A 13,439-nucleotide genomic window follows, 5' to 3' on the forward strand; every position below is an offset into this window, starting at 1 on the left:
TGCTACAGAGTAAAGTAAGCCAGAAAGATAAAGAACATTACAGCATACTAACACATACATATGGAATTTAGAAAGATGGTAGTGATAACCCTATATGCAAAATAGAAAAAGAGACACAGATGTGCAGAACAGAGTTTTGGACTCTGTGGGAGAAGGCGAGGGTGGGATGTTTCGAGAGAACAGCATGTATATTATCTATAGTGAAACAGATCACCAGCCCAGGTGGGATGCATGAGACAAGTGCTCGGGCCTGGTGCACTGGGAAGACCAGAGGAATCGGGTGGAGAGGGAGGTGGGAGGGGGGATCGGGATGGGGAATACGTGTAAATCTATGGCTGATTCATATCAATGTATGACAAAACCCACTGCAATGTTGTGAAGTAATTAGCCTCCAACTAATAAAAATAAATGAAAATAAAAATAAAATTTTACTGCTAAATCCAGTGTTCTTGCTATTGTGAAACAGATCTGCTGCAGGGATTGTCAGCATAACCTCTTCAGCGCTGATGAGTATTCATGCATCTGTGCTTCTCCCTGATGCTCATGCAGAGGCCAAGAGGCCAGAGTAATCCACAGCAGCTGTGAAATATTTAGTTTACCCTGAAGAAGCTCGGGCTTCCCTAGTGACTCAGCGGTAAAGAATCTGCCTGAGGTGCAGGAGACATAGGTTCAATCCCTGAGTCGGGAAGAGCCCTTGGAGAAGGAACTGGCAACCCACTCCAGTATTCTTGCCTGAGAAATCTCATGGACAGAGGAGCCTGGCGGGCTACAGTTCCTGGGGTTGCAACACTCAGACACAACTTAGCGACTAAATGACAACAACATATTAGGAAGCTAGCACTGGCACAGACACACCTGTAGGTAATAGCCCTTTTGTGGCAAGCCACATAATCTGATTGGTTTTACATGGCTGGAGTCAGTTCTAGGAAGCAAGACAAAGGAAGCCAGAGACGTATGTGATTTGCAAGGTAGCAGGTATAGGTTTTCTTTCCCCTTCATAAGGCACTTCTTTCACATCTATTTCTTTTACTCTTTTTCAGGTTTATCTTAAGGTAAAGGAGCCTATATTCCATCAGGTAATTTTTGAAAATTATTACACATTTTATTACTTAAGCTGCTTTGTATTTTCCTTTTCTAGTATATTATATGCATATACAACTTATGGAAATGAAATGGTGGATACTCCAGGAAAGAACAGTGTTTAAAACAGATTGCAAACAAGTTCCTATAGGAGATGTAAGCAAAATAGAAATACCAAGAACATTAATGCCCAGGCTCCACTAGCTGTTTTTAGACAATCATGCAGGTGCAGCATTGCTCTTATAAGCACAAAAAAACAGGAAATATTATTCACATGCACATGTAAACAGTCTTTTTTATGACATTATCTTCTAGAAAAAATATGGGGAAAATACTCAAGAAATTTTCAGTCTAACATATATGAGTTGGGAGGTTATTTATATCAAGAGAAACAAAGATAAGAAACTTTGGTATAAGAAATAGTAACTTACGTGCATCCTAGAATGAAACTAGAGTAAAATGAGTATGAGATCCTTAATAAAGAGAGCTATTGTTTATTGAGTGGTGTGATGTGCCTGTCACTGTGCTCATTACTACATAGACTTTAATCTCCACAGCAGTCCTAAAAATTATGGATTATTGTCTACATTTTAAGGAAAACAAGCTCAGAGATAACTAGGTAATTTGCCCCATGGTTACACAGTTATTAAGGGGCAGAGCCAGGATTCTAACTAGATTTGTTTGACTCCTGTCACTCTTTTTTTTAACAAAGCAGGATAGATAAAGATACATAAATAAGCAAGGAAGAACATATTCCAGGAGAATTAGAGGCCTTATACTCTTAGAATGTTTTGTGTTTATATTAAAAAGTAAATGTTCCTGTAACCTTTTAAACTAAAACTAGACAATAATCATCTGAAATATGTTTTTTAAAGAAATAAATTCCAAATCCACATTATTGTGCCTAGGTTTTTTCCATAGGCCAGCTAAAAGTGGATGTCTAAAAGTAGATGCTATTGGGAGGAGGGCATTCTCACTTTGCTGTTTGTCATAACTTGAAGTGATGTCTTTGTATATTTATCCCTTTATTAGAAATATTTATTAACACAGTATAAAAATAAACTAAGTTTATGTGAAGAATGCTTCAGTTTTTATAAACTTCTTACTTGAAAATTTTGAGTTAATCTTTTTAAGTTTATGACCACTCACTTTTCTCTTTTGTGTTTTTTACTTATTTGGTACTGTGTTTGGTAATAAAAGGTACAAACTATTCTGTAACTTTCCATGATGCAATTTCCTGTATTTTTCCAATAATATTTTCTTCTCTGTGTAGAGGGAAGATAAATAGATATCTGTGTATGCTGATAGAGAAGGATGAAAACTTATAATTATGACTAATGTCCTAGGCTTAGAGATTAAAAATCAGGATAGGGAAATAAAGAAGTAGAGGAATGCTAGATGAAGTGGATAAGCAATCTGAAGGTAGGGATTCATTCATTCATTTGTTCGTAGATGTTTGCTATATACTTTCTAAGTACCAAATTCTGAGCCTGATGTTGGAAATAAAGAGGCAGTAGAGCACAGACTTAAGATCTAAAGTCAGGCATAACTGAATTCAAACTAGTCTTTCCTACTTACTGTATAAGTTACTTAACTTTTTTGAGCTTTGGTTTCCTCATTATTCAACAAACACTTTTTAAGTACCTTCAGTATACCAGGTTCTGTACTAGGCACAGGAGATATACTAGTGAGTGAAATAATGAGGTCTCTGCTCTTATAGAGCTCAGTAGATTGCATCTCTAAAGTTGGTATAATAATCTCCTAAAGTTGTCTAAATTTAAATGAAATAATGCATTTAAACCTAGCATGTAAACACTCAGTAAATGTTAACTAGTATTAATATATGACATGGCTGTTGGTCTCAGAACTCACTATCTGATCAGGATGATTAACTTGTAAAAATGTATTTGTAGTATATACATTTTATAATAAACATGTAAAAGAAGTACTAATGCAGGCAAGGACACAGTCTATCTACCTAGATGACTCAAAATAGAATTACAAAATATACTTATTTTATGTAGCTAAGTAATTGCTTTCTTTGGTACTGAAGAGCAATAGTAAGGAAAATGGCTCACTGTTTTGATACAGTAGTATTCCTTGCTACTTTATAAAGTTTTATTTAAAGAGAATTTAGCCTCAGATGTTTGATCTAGAGTATCCTATTCTGTTAAGTAATTAGAACTGATACTTTCTATTTATGGCTTTAAAAAAAACCCTATCCCTAGTTGTCTTCTGAGTGTCATTTTTTAAGAAAAGAGACCTTCTTATTATGAGAATCTTCTAATTGTCAAAGTTTAGAGTATTTTTCTTTCATATAACTGATGATGTTATATGATGTTTTTATTTGGTGTTGTTATTTCTAGAAACAGGAAAATTGCTTTGGAATTTGTAAATGGAAAAATTGTTTTGGAATTTGTGACAAAATTTTTCAAAATCTTAAAAATAATGAAAAAGGAAAGCAGAGCAATGTGGTTTAACCTAAAGGAACTCTGACTTAAGGCTGGGATCTTTATTTCTTATCATTTTGATTTCTTAAAGTTCAGAATCTCAATATCTTGCTATTTTATTATCCATCAACAAATTTCTTGCTGTACTCTCCAATATTGTATTCTCCAATATCTTTAGCTGTAAAATGTTCAAAACAAGGATATGTGCTATTTCATAAAGATTATATAAAAATAATTAATATAAGATAATGCAAAGCACAAGGCAATAAGCATAATAATACTGTGTAATACTAAGAGTACTTAGGAAGATGTAAGACGACATGCATAAATTTCTGCCTATGATGATCATGGAAAGCTTCTGAAAGAGATATTTGAGTTGAGCTAGAGAAGAAGTAGTGATAGTAGTGATGTGTGTTTGCTTATTCACTCAGTCGTGTCCGACTCTTGCGACCCCATAGACTGTAGCCCACTAGGCTCTTCTGTCCATGGGATTCTCCAGGCAGGAATCCTGGAGTGGGTTGCCATTTCCTTCTCCAGGGTATCTTCCTGACCCAGGAATCAAACCCAGGTCTCCTGCATTGCAGGCAGATTCATTACCTACTGAGCTACAAGGGAAGCCCCGATAGTAGTGATAGTAAAAGTAAAGTACCTGTCACAACAAGGATGATTGTCTTGCTAACCAGATTAACTTCTCTGAGGAAGAATATACTGATAACAGTTCTACTTTATTGAGTCCAAGGTGATCCATACATATCTAAAAGAGAGCCAAATGCTATTTATTTAACTTGATGGCCTTGTGAAAAATAATATTCATCACATAGCTGTCACATTCAATAGAAACACCAACATGTCTTAAGCAGGAAAACAAAAACAAAAGCATACATGAGAATAGATTAAATGGACATTTAAGAAATTATTTAACCCTTTTAAAGAAGCTAATTGAACAATCAGTAGTTGAGTATCTCAGATGAGATCTCATCTAATGTCTCAGAGTACTGTTGCTTAAAATCTTCTTGCCAAAGTAGATGTCTCCTAAAGATTGTTTCTAGGCATGCCGTATCAGTATTTTATTACTGTGCCTTCTAATTTGACACTCAAGGTTTGCAGGAAATAACACACTACGTAAACAATTTGAAAAACAAACTTGGATTTTTAACATTTTTAAATTTTTATTCTATCATGTTTCGTTTGTGCCATTTTGTTACAAATTAGAGTAGAAGGATATATAAGCATACTTGGAAAAGAAGCTGACTTTTTTAGTGTCTACTAAATATTGTGCTAAATATTATATATTCTTTCATATATAGTTTATATAGATTGACTCACTCATTATATTATTAAAATATCAGCAAATCTGTTTAGGAATTGGAATTATCTTTACTTTATAGATGAGATAACTGAGAGTCAGAAAGGTTAAGTAATTTGCCCAGTGTTCAGCTTGTTGTTTGCAGAACTGGAAATTGAACCCAGATCCTATTTTTCCCCCAAACTCATATTACTTTTATGATATGTCCCTATAGCTGATTACTTTGGAATCTAATTTATTGTCCGAAAGTTCTGTTTTTCAAAAGAATGAAAAGTACTATTTCGATTTTTGTGCAGTAGTGAACTTGGAAGATTGTGAAGACCAAATATATAAAACTTAGGGATAGCTGTGCTTTACTTTAAACCTCAGTTCAGTTATCAATTAAAAAAACTGCCCAAAGTCAAATATAAGTGAAGTACTTTGGGAATAAAAAGAGATTAAGTAATTTTTATAGAAAGATATTAGGAAGGCTTCACACAGGAAATGACATTTGAGGAGGGTTTATTTGACCATGGAACTCTTTTTTTTTTTTTTTTCATTGAATATCTCTTAATGTCCCTCAGCACAGTGGTATTATGGGGTCTTATTTGGGAAATCTTATGCTAAATACAAGATCATGTAGAACATGAGAAGAGAAAGAAGAATGGAACCAAATTGTGAATCATTGACTGTCATGCTAGAGTTTGGAACGTATTTTGTCATTGACAGAGGCATAATAACTTTATAAGATCTGTTTCAGATAATTTTGGCAGTTGTATGTAGGCTGGATTAGAAGGCTGTATAGTTTAGGCAGAATTAAGATTTTAAACTAGTTCTGAATACCTACAAAAACTATGTTTTTACAGAGTCTCATTGCCTTATGAGTCTTATGAAATTACGTTACAATTAAAAAGTAGTATCTGCACTTAGCTTACTACTATTTAAAGTATCATCTAATTATGTAGGAAGCACCAGCCTTTTAGCCTTATCATATGAGAATTGTTGTTCAGTCACTAACTCATGTCCTACTCTTTGCAACCTCATGAACTGCAGCATGCCAGAGAATAATTTATACTATTAACTCCCAAAATAAAATGCCTCTTATATCAGTGTTTTGACTATGATTATAAAAATATGAAGCCACAGTCACCTAGTTCAGTCCCTTCATTTTACAAATGAGAATCCAAGAGTAAGATGAGTGAAATGACTTATTCAAGCAACTTATATATTGAGACAGTAATCAGGTGGTAGAAAAATCTGGATTCCCCTCACTGTAGCCCTTGGCTTTTTCTGTTAGAGGTTCTCTTTACTATGTTTGGCAGTTGAATGAGTTCATTACAAACTCCAAATGCCTAAATCCCATTACCTATTACCACCATAGGTTCCCACTCACTGGGGCTTTATCCACAAATCCCTACCTGACCTCCCACCCTCATAAATGTTTCTTGACCACAGATGAGCTGAGTGCCTTTCTCCGAGAGTGAAAGACTTGAACTCACTCTGGGCATTCAATGTGAAGCTGTTAATTATTCCAGCGGGTTACTATGGAATTCTTTATTGTCTAAATGTCTTTTACTTTTAAACAGTATCAGAATTACAGAGAAGCTGCAAAGATGATAAAAAGAACTTTTCCCCCAAACCATGTGAAAGTTTATTGTCAACATGTTGGAACATGATGACTTATGATAGTGTCTACTAGACATCTCCATTGTGTAATTGTTCTCTGTCCTTTCATAATTAATAAGAACTTGGTAGTAAAGTACTTTGAGACTTATGAAAATACTCTTAATTATTAAACTTTGAATTTATTTATTTTTATCTCTTTGGACTCTCTCTTATATTCCTACTTTATACAGTATTCACTGATTTGTAATTATCATGATTTTTTTTGGTATGTCATGATTTCTTTGATATAAAGAAAAGGTGGGAAGGATACACAGAAGAACTATAGAAAAAAGGTCTTCACAACCCAAATAATCACAGTGGTGTGATCACTCACCTAGAGCCAGCCATCCTAGAATGTGAAGTCAAGTGGGCCTTAGGAAGCATCACTACGAACAAAGCTAGTGGAGGTGATGGAATTCCAGTTGAGCTATTTCAAATCCTGAAAGATGATGCTGTGAAAGTGCTGCAGTCAGTATGCCAGCAAATTTGGAAAACTCAACAGTGGCCACAGGACTGGAAAAGGGCAGTTTTCATTCCAATCCCAAAGAACGGCAATGCCAAAGAATGTTCAAACTACTGCACAATTGCACTCTTCTCACACACTAGCAAAGCAATGCTCAAAATTCTCCAATCCAGGCTTCAACAGTATGTGAACTGTGAACTTCCAGATGTTCAAGCTGGATTTAGAAAGGGCAGAGGAACCAGAGACCAAATTGCCAACATCTGCCGGATCATCAAAAAAGCAAGAGAGTTCCAGAAAAACATCTAGTTCTGCTTTATTGACTATGCCAAAGCCTTTGACTGTGTGGATCACCACAAACTGTGGAAAATTCTGAAAGGGATGGGAATACCAGACTACCTGACCTGCCTCCTGAGAAATCTGTAAGCAGGTCAGGAAGCAACAGTTAGAACTGGACATGGAACAGTAGACTGGTTCCAAATTGGGAAAGGAGTATGTCTAGGCTGTATATTGTCACCCTGCTTATTTAACTTATATACAGAGTACATCATGAGAAATGCCAGACTAGATGAAACACAAGCTGGAATCAAGATTTCCGGGAGAAATATCAATAACCTCAGATACGCAGATGACACCACCTTTATGGCAGAAACTTAAGAAGAACTAAAGAGCTTCTTGATGTAAGTAAAAGAGGAGAGTGAAAAGGTTGGCTAAGAACTTAACATTCAGAAAACACAGATCATGTCATCCGGTCCCATCACTCCATGGCAAATAGATGGGGAAACAATGGAAACAGTGGCAGACTTTATTTTGGGGGGCTCCAAAATCACTGCAGATTGTGACTGCAGCCATGAAATTAAAAGACACTTGCTCCTTGGAAGAAAAGCTCTGACCAGCCTAGACAGCCTATTAAAAAGCAGAGACAAGGTCCGTCTAGTCAAAGCTGTGGTTTTTCCAGTAGTCATGTATGGATGTGAGAGTTGGACTATCAAGAAAGCTAAGTGCTGAAGAATTGATGCTTTTGAACTGTGTTGTTGGAGAAGACTCTTGAGAGTCCCTTGGACTGCAAAGAGATCCAACCAGTCCATCCTGAAGTAAGTCAGTCCTGAATATTTACAGGAAGGACTGATGCTGAAGCTGAAGCTCTAATACTTTGGCCACCTGATGTGAAGAACTGACTCATTGGAAAAGACCCTGATGCTGGGGAAGATTGAAGATGGGAGGAGAAGGGGACGACAGAGGATAAGATGGTTGGATGATATCACTGACTCGATAGACATGAGTTTGAGTCAGCTCCGGGAGTTGGTGATGGACAGGGAAGCCTGGCGTGCTGCAGTCCATGGGGTCACAAAGAGTCGACACGACTGAGTGACTGAACTGAATTGAACTATCATGATATCTTTTGGTATACAAATTGTCTCAGATTTCGCCAGTGTAGCACTTTCAGGCTGGTGTCTGTATCCTTTTGACCTGTTCCCGTTAATCTTTGAGTATGTTTTACTTTTTGGCACAACAAGATGTTCTTGACTCACCTTGTTCTTTCCCTGCCCCAGGCCTGATCTCCATGGAGCCTTGGTTTCTTTTATTGGAGAATGGAATTTAGAAACCAGATCCAAGTGCTAGATATGTGGTTACATATGTCTCTCCTCTATTAGACTGAGTTATTTGAGGTCAGAAATAGGGTATCTTTTCATCTTTGAATGACGAATGCCTAGTCCAATGTCTGTCACACAGTCTGTGTTCAATAATTCGTGGTTGTTTAGTCACTCTGTTGTGTCTGACTTTTTTGTGACCCTGTGGACTGTAGCTCACCAGGCTCCTCTGTCCATGGGATTTCCCAGGCAAGAATACTGTAGTGGGTTGCCAGTTCCTTCTCTAGGAGATCTTCCTGACCCAGGAGTAAAACCTGTGTCTCTTGCATCCCAGGCAGTTTCTTTACTGCTGAGTCACTCAGAATTCTCATTCAGTAAGTACTTGGTAGAAAGTAAAGTGGCCAGTTATTTGGAACTCCCCTCCATGTTTTTACTTGATCCACAGAATAGACCATAATGAATAAGTCATGGAGAATGTTAGCTCTGAAGAAATACTGAATGTCAGTCTCCCTCATTATCAAAATAATTATTGTATATCTACAGTTTTTTACTTCCCTGGTGGCTCAGACTGTATAGCATCTGCCTGCATTGTGGGGACCCAGGTTCAGTCCCTGAGTCGGAAAGATCCTCTGGAGAAGTAAATGGCAACTCACTTCAGTACTCTTGCTTGGAAAATCCCATGGACAGAGGAGCCTGGTAGGCTACAGTCCACAGGGTCACAAAGAGTTGGACACGACTGAGCAACTTCACTTCATGTCACTTCACCTCACAGTTTTTAAGCTCCCACGCTATAGCCTCAGTCTATTTAATTTGCCCTCTTTTACCTCTCTGTTTCATCTGTCTTCAAATCTTTCCACATAGGCATCTTAATGCCAAATCACGGAAGAAAAAATTGATTTTCTGCCTTGCTCAAGAAATCTTTCTTTTTAACTGATAAACAAAATCACAGCATGCTTTTTTCCTAGGCTTCTTAGGGATAAGACCTGGTACATAAGTACCAGGTCTCAGCTTACACACGGTATATTTCAATGATGCTTTAGCAGCGAGAAAATTAAGTTTTGAGATTGAAAAAATTATTAAATATGGAGAGATATGAAAATTCCTTATAGAAATATTTTTAAATGAAAAGTTGTAGAGAATGGAAAAGTACATTCTGTTATTTTTTTATTTAAAAATGAATAATCTTACAAGACTCTTGAGAGTCCTTTGGACAGCAAGGAGATCAAGGCAGTCAATCCTAAAGGAAATCAACCCAGAATATTCATTGGAAGGACTGTGGCTGGAGGTGAAGCTCCAGTACTTTGGCCACCTGATGCAAAGAGCCAACTCATTGGAAAAGACCCTGATGCTGGGGAAAATTGAGGGCAAGAGGAGAATGGGGTAACAGAGGTTAAGATGGTTGGATGGCATCCCTGACTCAATGGACATGAGTTTGAGCAAACTCTGGGAAATAAGTGGATAGGGAAGCCTGGCGTGCTGCAGGTCATGGGGTTGCAAAGAGTCAGACATGACTTAGTAACTGAACAACAACAGTCTTTGAATATTCATAGAAAAAAGGTTATGTGTATACTTCTAGCTCCAAGAAAGCCTAGGAAATCAAGCTTTTATAGCTGGACATATTACCATCCTAATAAAATCAGTCTTTTATAAAGACAGAGGCAGGAGTAGATACTGAGTAGGCCACTATGGGGTCTGCCTCAGGTTCCTAGGGGAGAATAAAAATATATAGGATATATAGGATAGCCAGGCCATGGACACAACCTAGATGTCCGTCAGCAGACGAATGGATAAGAAAGCTGTGGTACATATACACAATGGAATATTACTCAGCTATTAAAAAGAATGCATTTGAATCAGTTCTAATGAGGTGGATGAAACTGGAGCCTATTATACAGAGTGAAGTAAGTCAGAAAGAAAAACAGCAATACAGTATATTAACACATATATATGGAATTTAGAAAGATGGTAGCAATGACCCTATATGCGAGACAGCAAAAGAGACACAGAGGTAAAGAACAGACTTTTGGACTCTGTGGGAGAGGGCGAGGGTGGGATGATCTGAGAGAAAAGCATTGAATCATGTATATTATCATATGTCGAATAGATCGCCAGTCCAGGTTTGATGCATGAGACAGGGTGCTCAGGGCTGGTGCACTGGGATGACCCTGAGGGATGGGATGGGGAGGGAAGTCGGAGGGGGGTTCAGGGTGGGGAACACATGTACACCCATTGCTGATTCATGTCAGTGTATGGCAAAAACCACTATAATATTGTAAAGTAATTAGCCTCCAATTAAAATAAATAAATTAAAAAAATATGTATAGGGTAGAGATGTTTGTGAAGAAAATTTATTTGGAAAATCCCCATTGTACTTCCAGTGTATAGGTTGTTATCCACCATTAGATATGTTTAACATGCTCTCTGAATAATCCATTTCTTTTGATTTCTCTGTGCTGATGATTTGTAAATCTGTTAATTAAGCTCAGTTTTTTCTTCTAAGATTAGACCCAAATATCCAACTCCTGTTACAGATCTCCACTTGGCTATCTAACTGACACCTCAAAGTCTGAACATACACAGAAATAAAATAAACATTTTCATCCCTTGTCTTTGTTTTCGTATTATTCTTTAACCCAATAAACAGTTTAACTATGCAGTCAACTGCCCAAGTCATAAACCAGGCCATCATAGATGTTCCCAACTTTTACTTACTCCCATATCAAATTGATTATCAGTCAGTTGGACACTTTTAGTAATGTTGATAAGCCTTAAACAATTTATACCATACCTTAAAGTTGTTCTAAGCCCTAAATATCTCCCTAATCTATCCATTTTTCTCCTTTCCCATTGATATTACCCTAATTCAGGCACCGTGTCTCACCTAGGTCACTACAGTATCTTGTCAGTGGTCAGTTTTCCATTAATCTCGCCTCCTAATTCATTCTCTGTCTAACATGACAGGGACATCTTTCTAATACATGAGTGATCATATTGAGCTACTGCTGAAACTTTTATTGACTTTGCATTGTTCTTTACATAAAGTCCCAACTCCTTAACATGACTTGTAAAGCAGATTTGATCTCTGCTTACCTTCTAACTTCATTTTCCTTGCTCTTCTCTCCAATAAGTATGTCCTAGACAGCATTACTTTTTTCTAGTCCCCACAATGTAAGCTATGCCAGTTACTCTCTTCCACCTTCTTTTAATAATGTTTTTTATTACTAGTAATTCTTATCCTACTAATGCTTCTGTTATAAAATTAAACATATCCTCCAAAGTCTTTTTTTCTTTCAGCTTTATTGAGACATAAATTACATACAGCACTGTATAATTTTAAAGTGTATAACATAATGATTAGACTTATATACATCATGAAATGATTGCCACAGTAGGTTTAGTGAACATCCATCATCTCATTGAGATACAGTATATTAATGAAATTAAAATCATTTTTCCTTGTGATGAGAACTCTTAGAATTTACTCTTATCAACTTTTATATATAACATATAGCAGTGTTAATTACATCTCATGTTATACATTACATCCCTAGTCCATGGAAGTCTCTTTGATCTGCATAAGTTTAGATTAGGTGGCCTTCCTGTGTGCTTACAAAATACTCTGTTCAGGCCCTGTCACAGAGTTAAAATACTGCATTTTAACTGCATGGTTACTTATCCCTTTCCTCACTAGGTTGTAATTGCAGGGATCATGACTTTTCTATTCACTGTTATTGCAACATAGCTACAATTACTGATTCAGGTGGGCAATCAGTGAAGTGAAGTGAAATTTGCTCAGTTTCGTGTCCGACTCTTTGCAAGTCCATATACAGTCCATGGAATTCTCCAGGCCAAAATACTGGAATGGGTAGCCTTTCCCTTCTCCAGGGGATCTTCCCAACCCAGGGATTGAACCCAGATCTCCCACATTGCAGGTGGATTCTTTACCAACTGAGCCACAAGGAAAGCCCAAGAACACTGGAGTAGGTAGCCTATCCCTTCTCCAGAAGATCTTCCTGACCCAAGAATGAACTGAGGTCTCCTGCATTGCAGGCAGATTCTTTACCTACTGAGCTATCAGGGAAGCCCAGGAATCAGTCTCTAATAGACTTTAATCTAATACTGTGTTTATTTATTTTTATTGTAAAATACATGGTAGAGGATACAACAAGTAGAGCATTTTCATCTTATCAAGAAATTCAGAGCTATCCTTATACACATATATTGTGTATAAGATACACATTTTGCCCTCTCATTCACATATGTGTATACATCTGCCAGGTTTGAAAGCCAAGAGTAGTGGAAGTCACTGTAATGTGTAGAAGCAACAGCCCCTTTTTTCTTTCTTTTCTCCCCCCACCATTCTTTATGATGGGCATCTTTTATACTGTTCTCATGTAGGCCCCAAGTCTGCAATGTGTGCGGCTCTTGACAACAACAAAAGCAGACACAACACTCCTCATTTATTTTACCTGTTGTTTTCAAGGCTGCGAGACTTGAGGTCATTCTCACCATTCCAGGCTGTATATTAACCCTTTACTCATACCATTATCTCCCCAGGGACTAGTGCAATGCTCAATAGATATGGTTGGATTCTATGTAGTAGAACACAACTAGTAGGCAAGAATCATAGCACGGCCTTAAAGAGAGTTCAAAATAGAAACATTGAAAGTGAAAGCGGAAAAATATCAATCATGCAAATGCTAAGCAAAAGAAAATATGGTATAGTTATAATATCAGACAAAACAGGCTTTAAGAGGGGAAAATATTTCTGTTGATAGAAAAGGATTACTTTGTAGTATTAAAAGTGTTCAATTTGGAAAATTATAATTTAAAATTTGTATGTACCTTTAATATATATAATACCTCAAAATATATAATGAAAAATGGACTAAACTAGGAGAAAAACT

The 13,439-nt window shown here is 36.9% G+C and overlaps 1 protein-coding gene across 1 annotated transcript in view; it reads left to right on the top strand.

Annotated features, from left to right (window-relative positions):
- The window catches only part of ACER3 (alkaline ceramidase 3), a 152,793-nt gene that overhangs the window by 99,300 nt on the left and 40,054 nt on the right, over nt 1–13,439 (top strand). Inside the window, exon 6 of the mRNA XM_043908067.1 lies at nt 1,041–1,076. Within this exon, the coding sequence (XP_043764002.1) occupies nt 1,041–1,076 (36 nt within the window). The remainder of the gene's footprint in view (nt 1–1,040; nt 1,077–13,439) is intronic.

The sequence above is a fragment of the Cervus elaphus genome, chromosome 1 (assembly GCF_910594005.1).
Source record: "Cervus elaphus chromosome 1, mCerEla1.1, whole genome shotgun sequence".
NCBI classification, from domain to species: domain Eukaryota; kingdom Metazoa; phylum Chordata; class Mammalia; order Artiodactyla; family Cervidae; genus Cervus; species Cervus elaphus.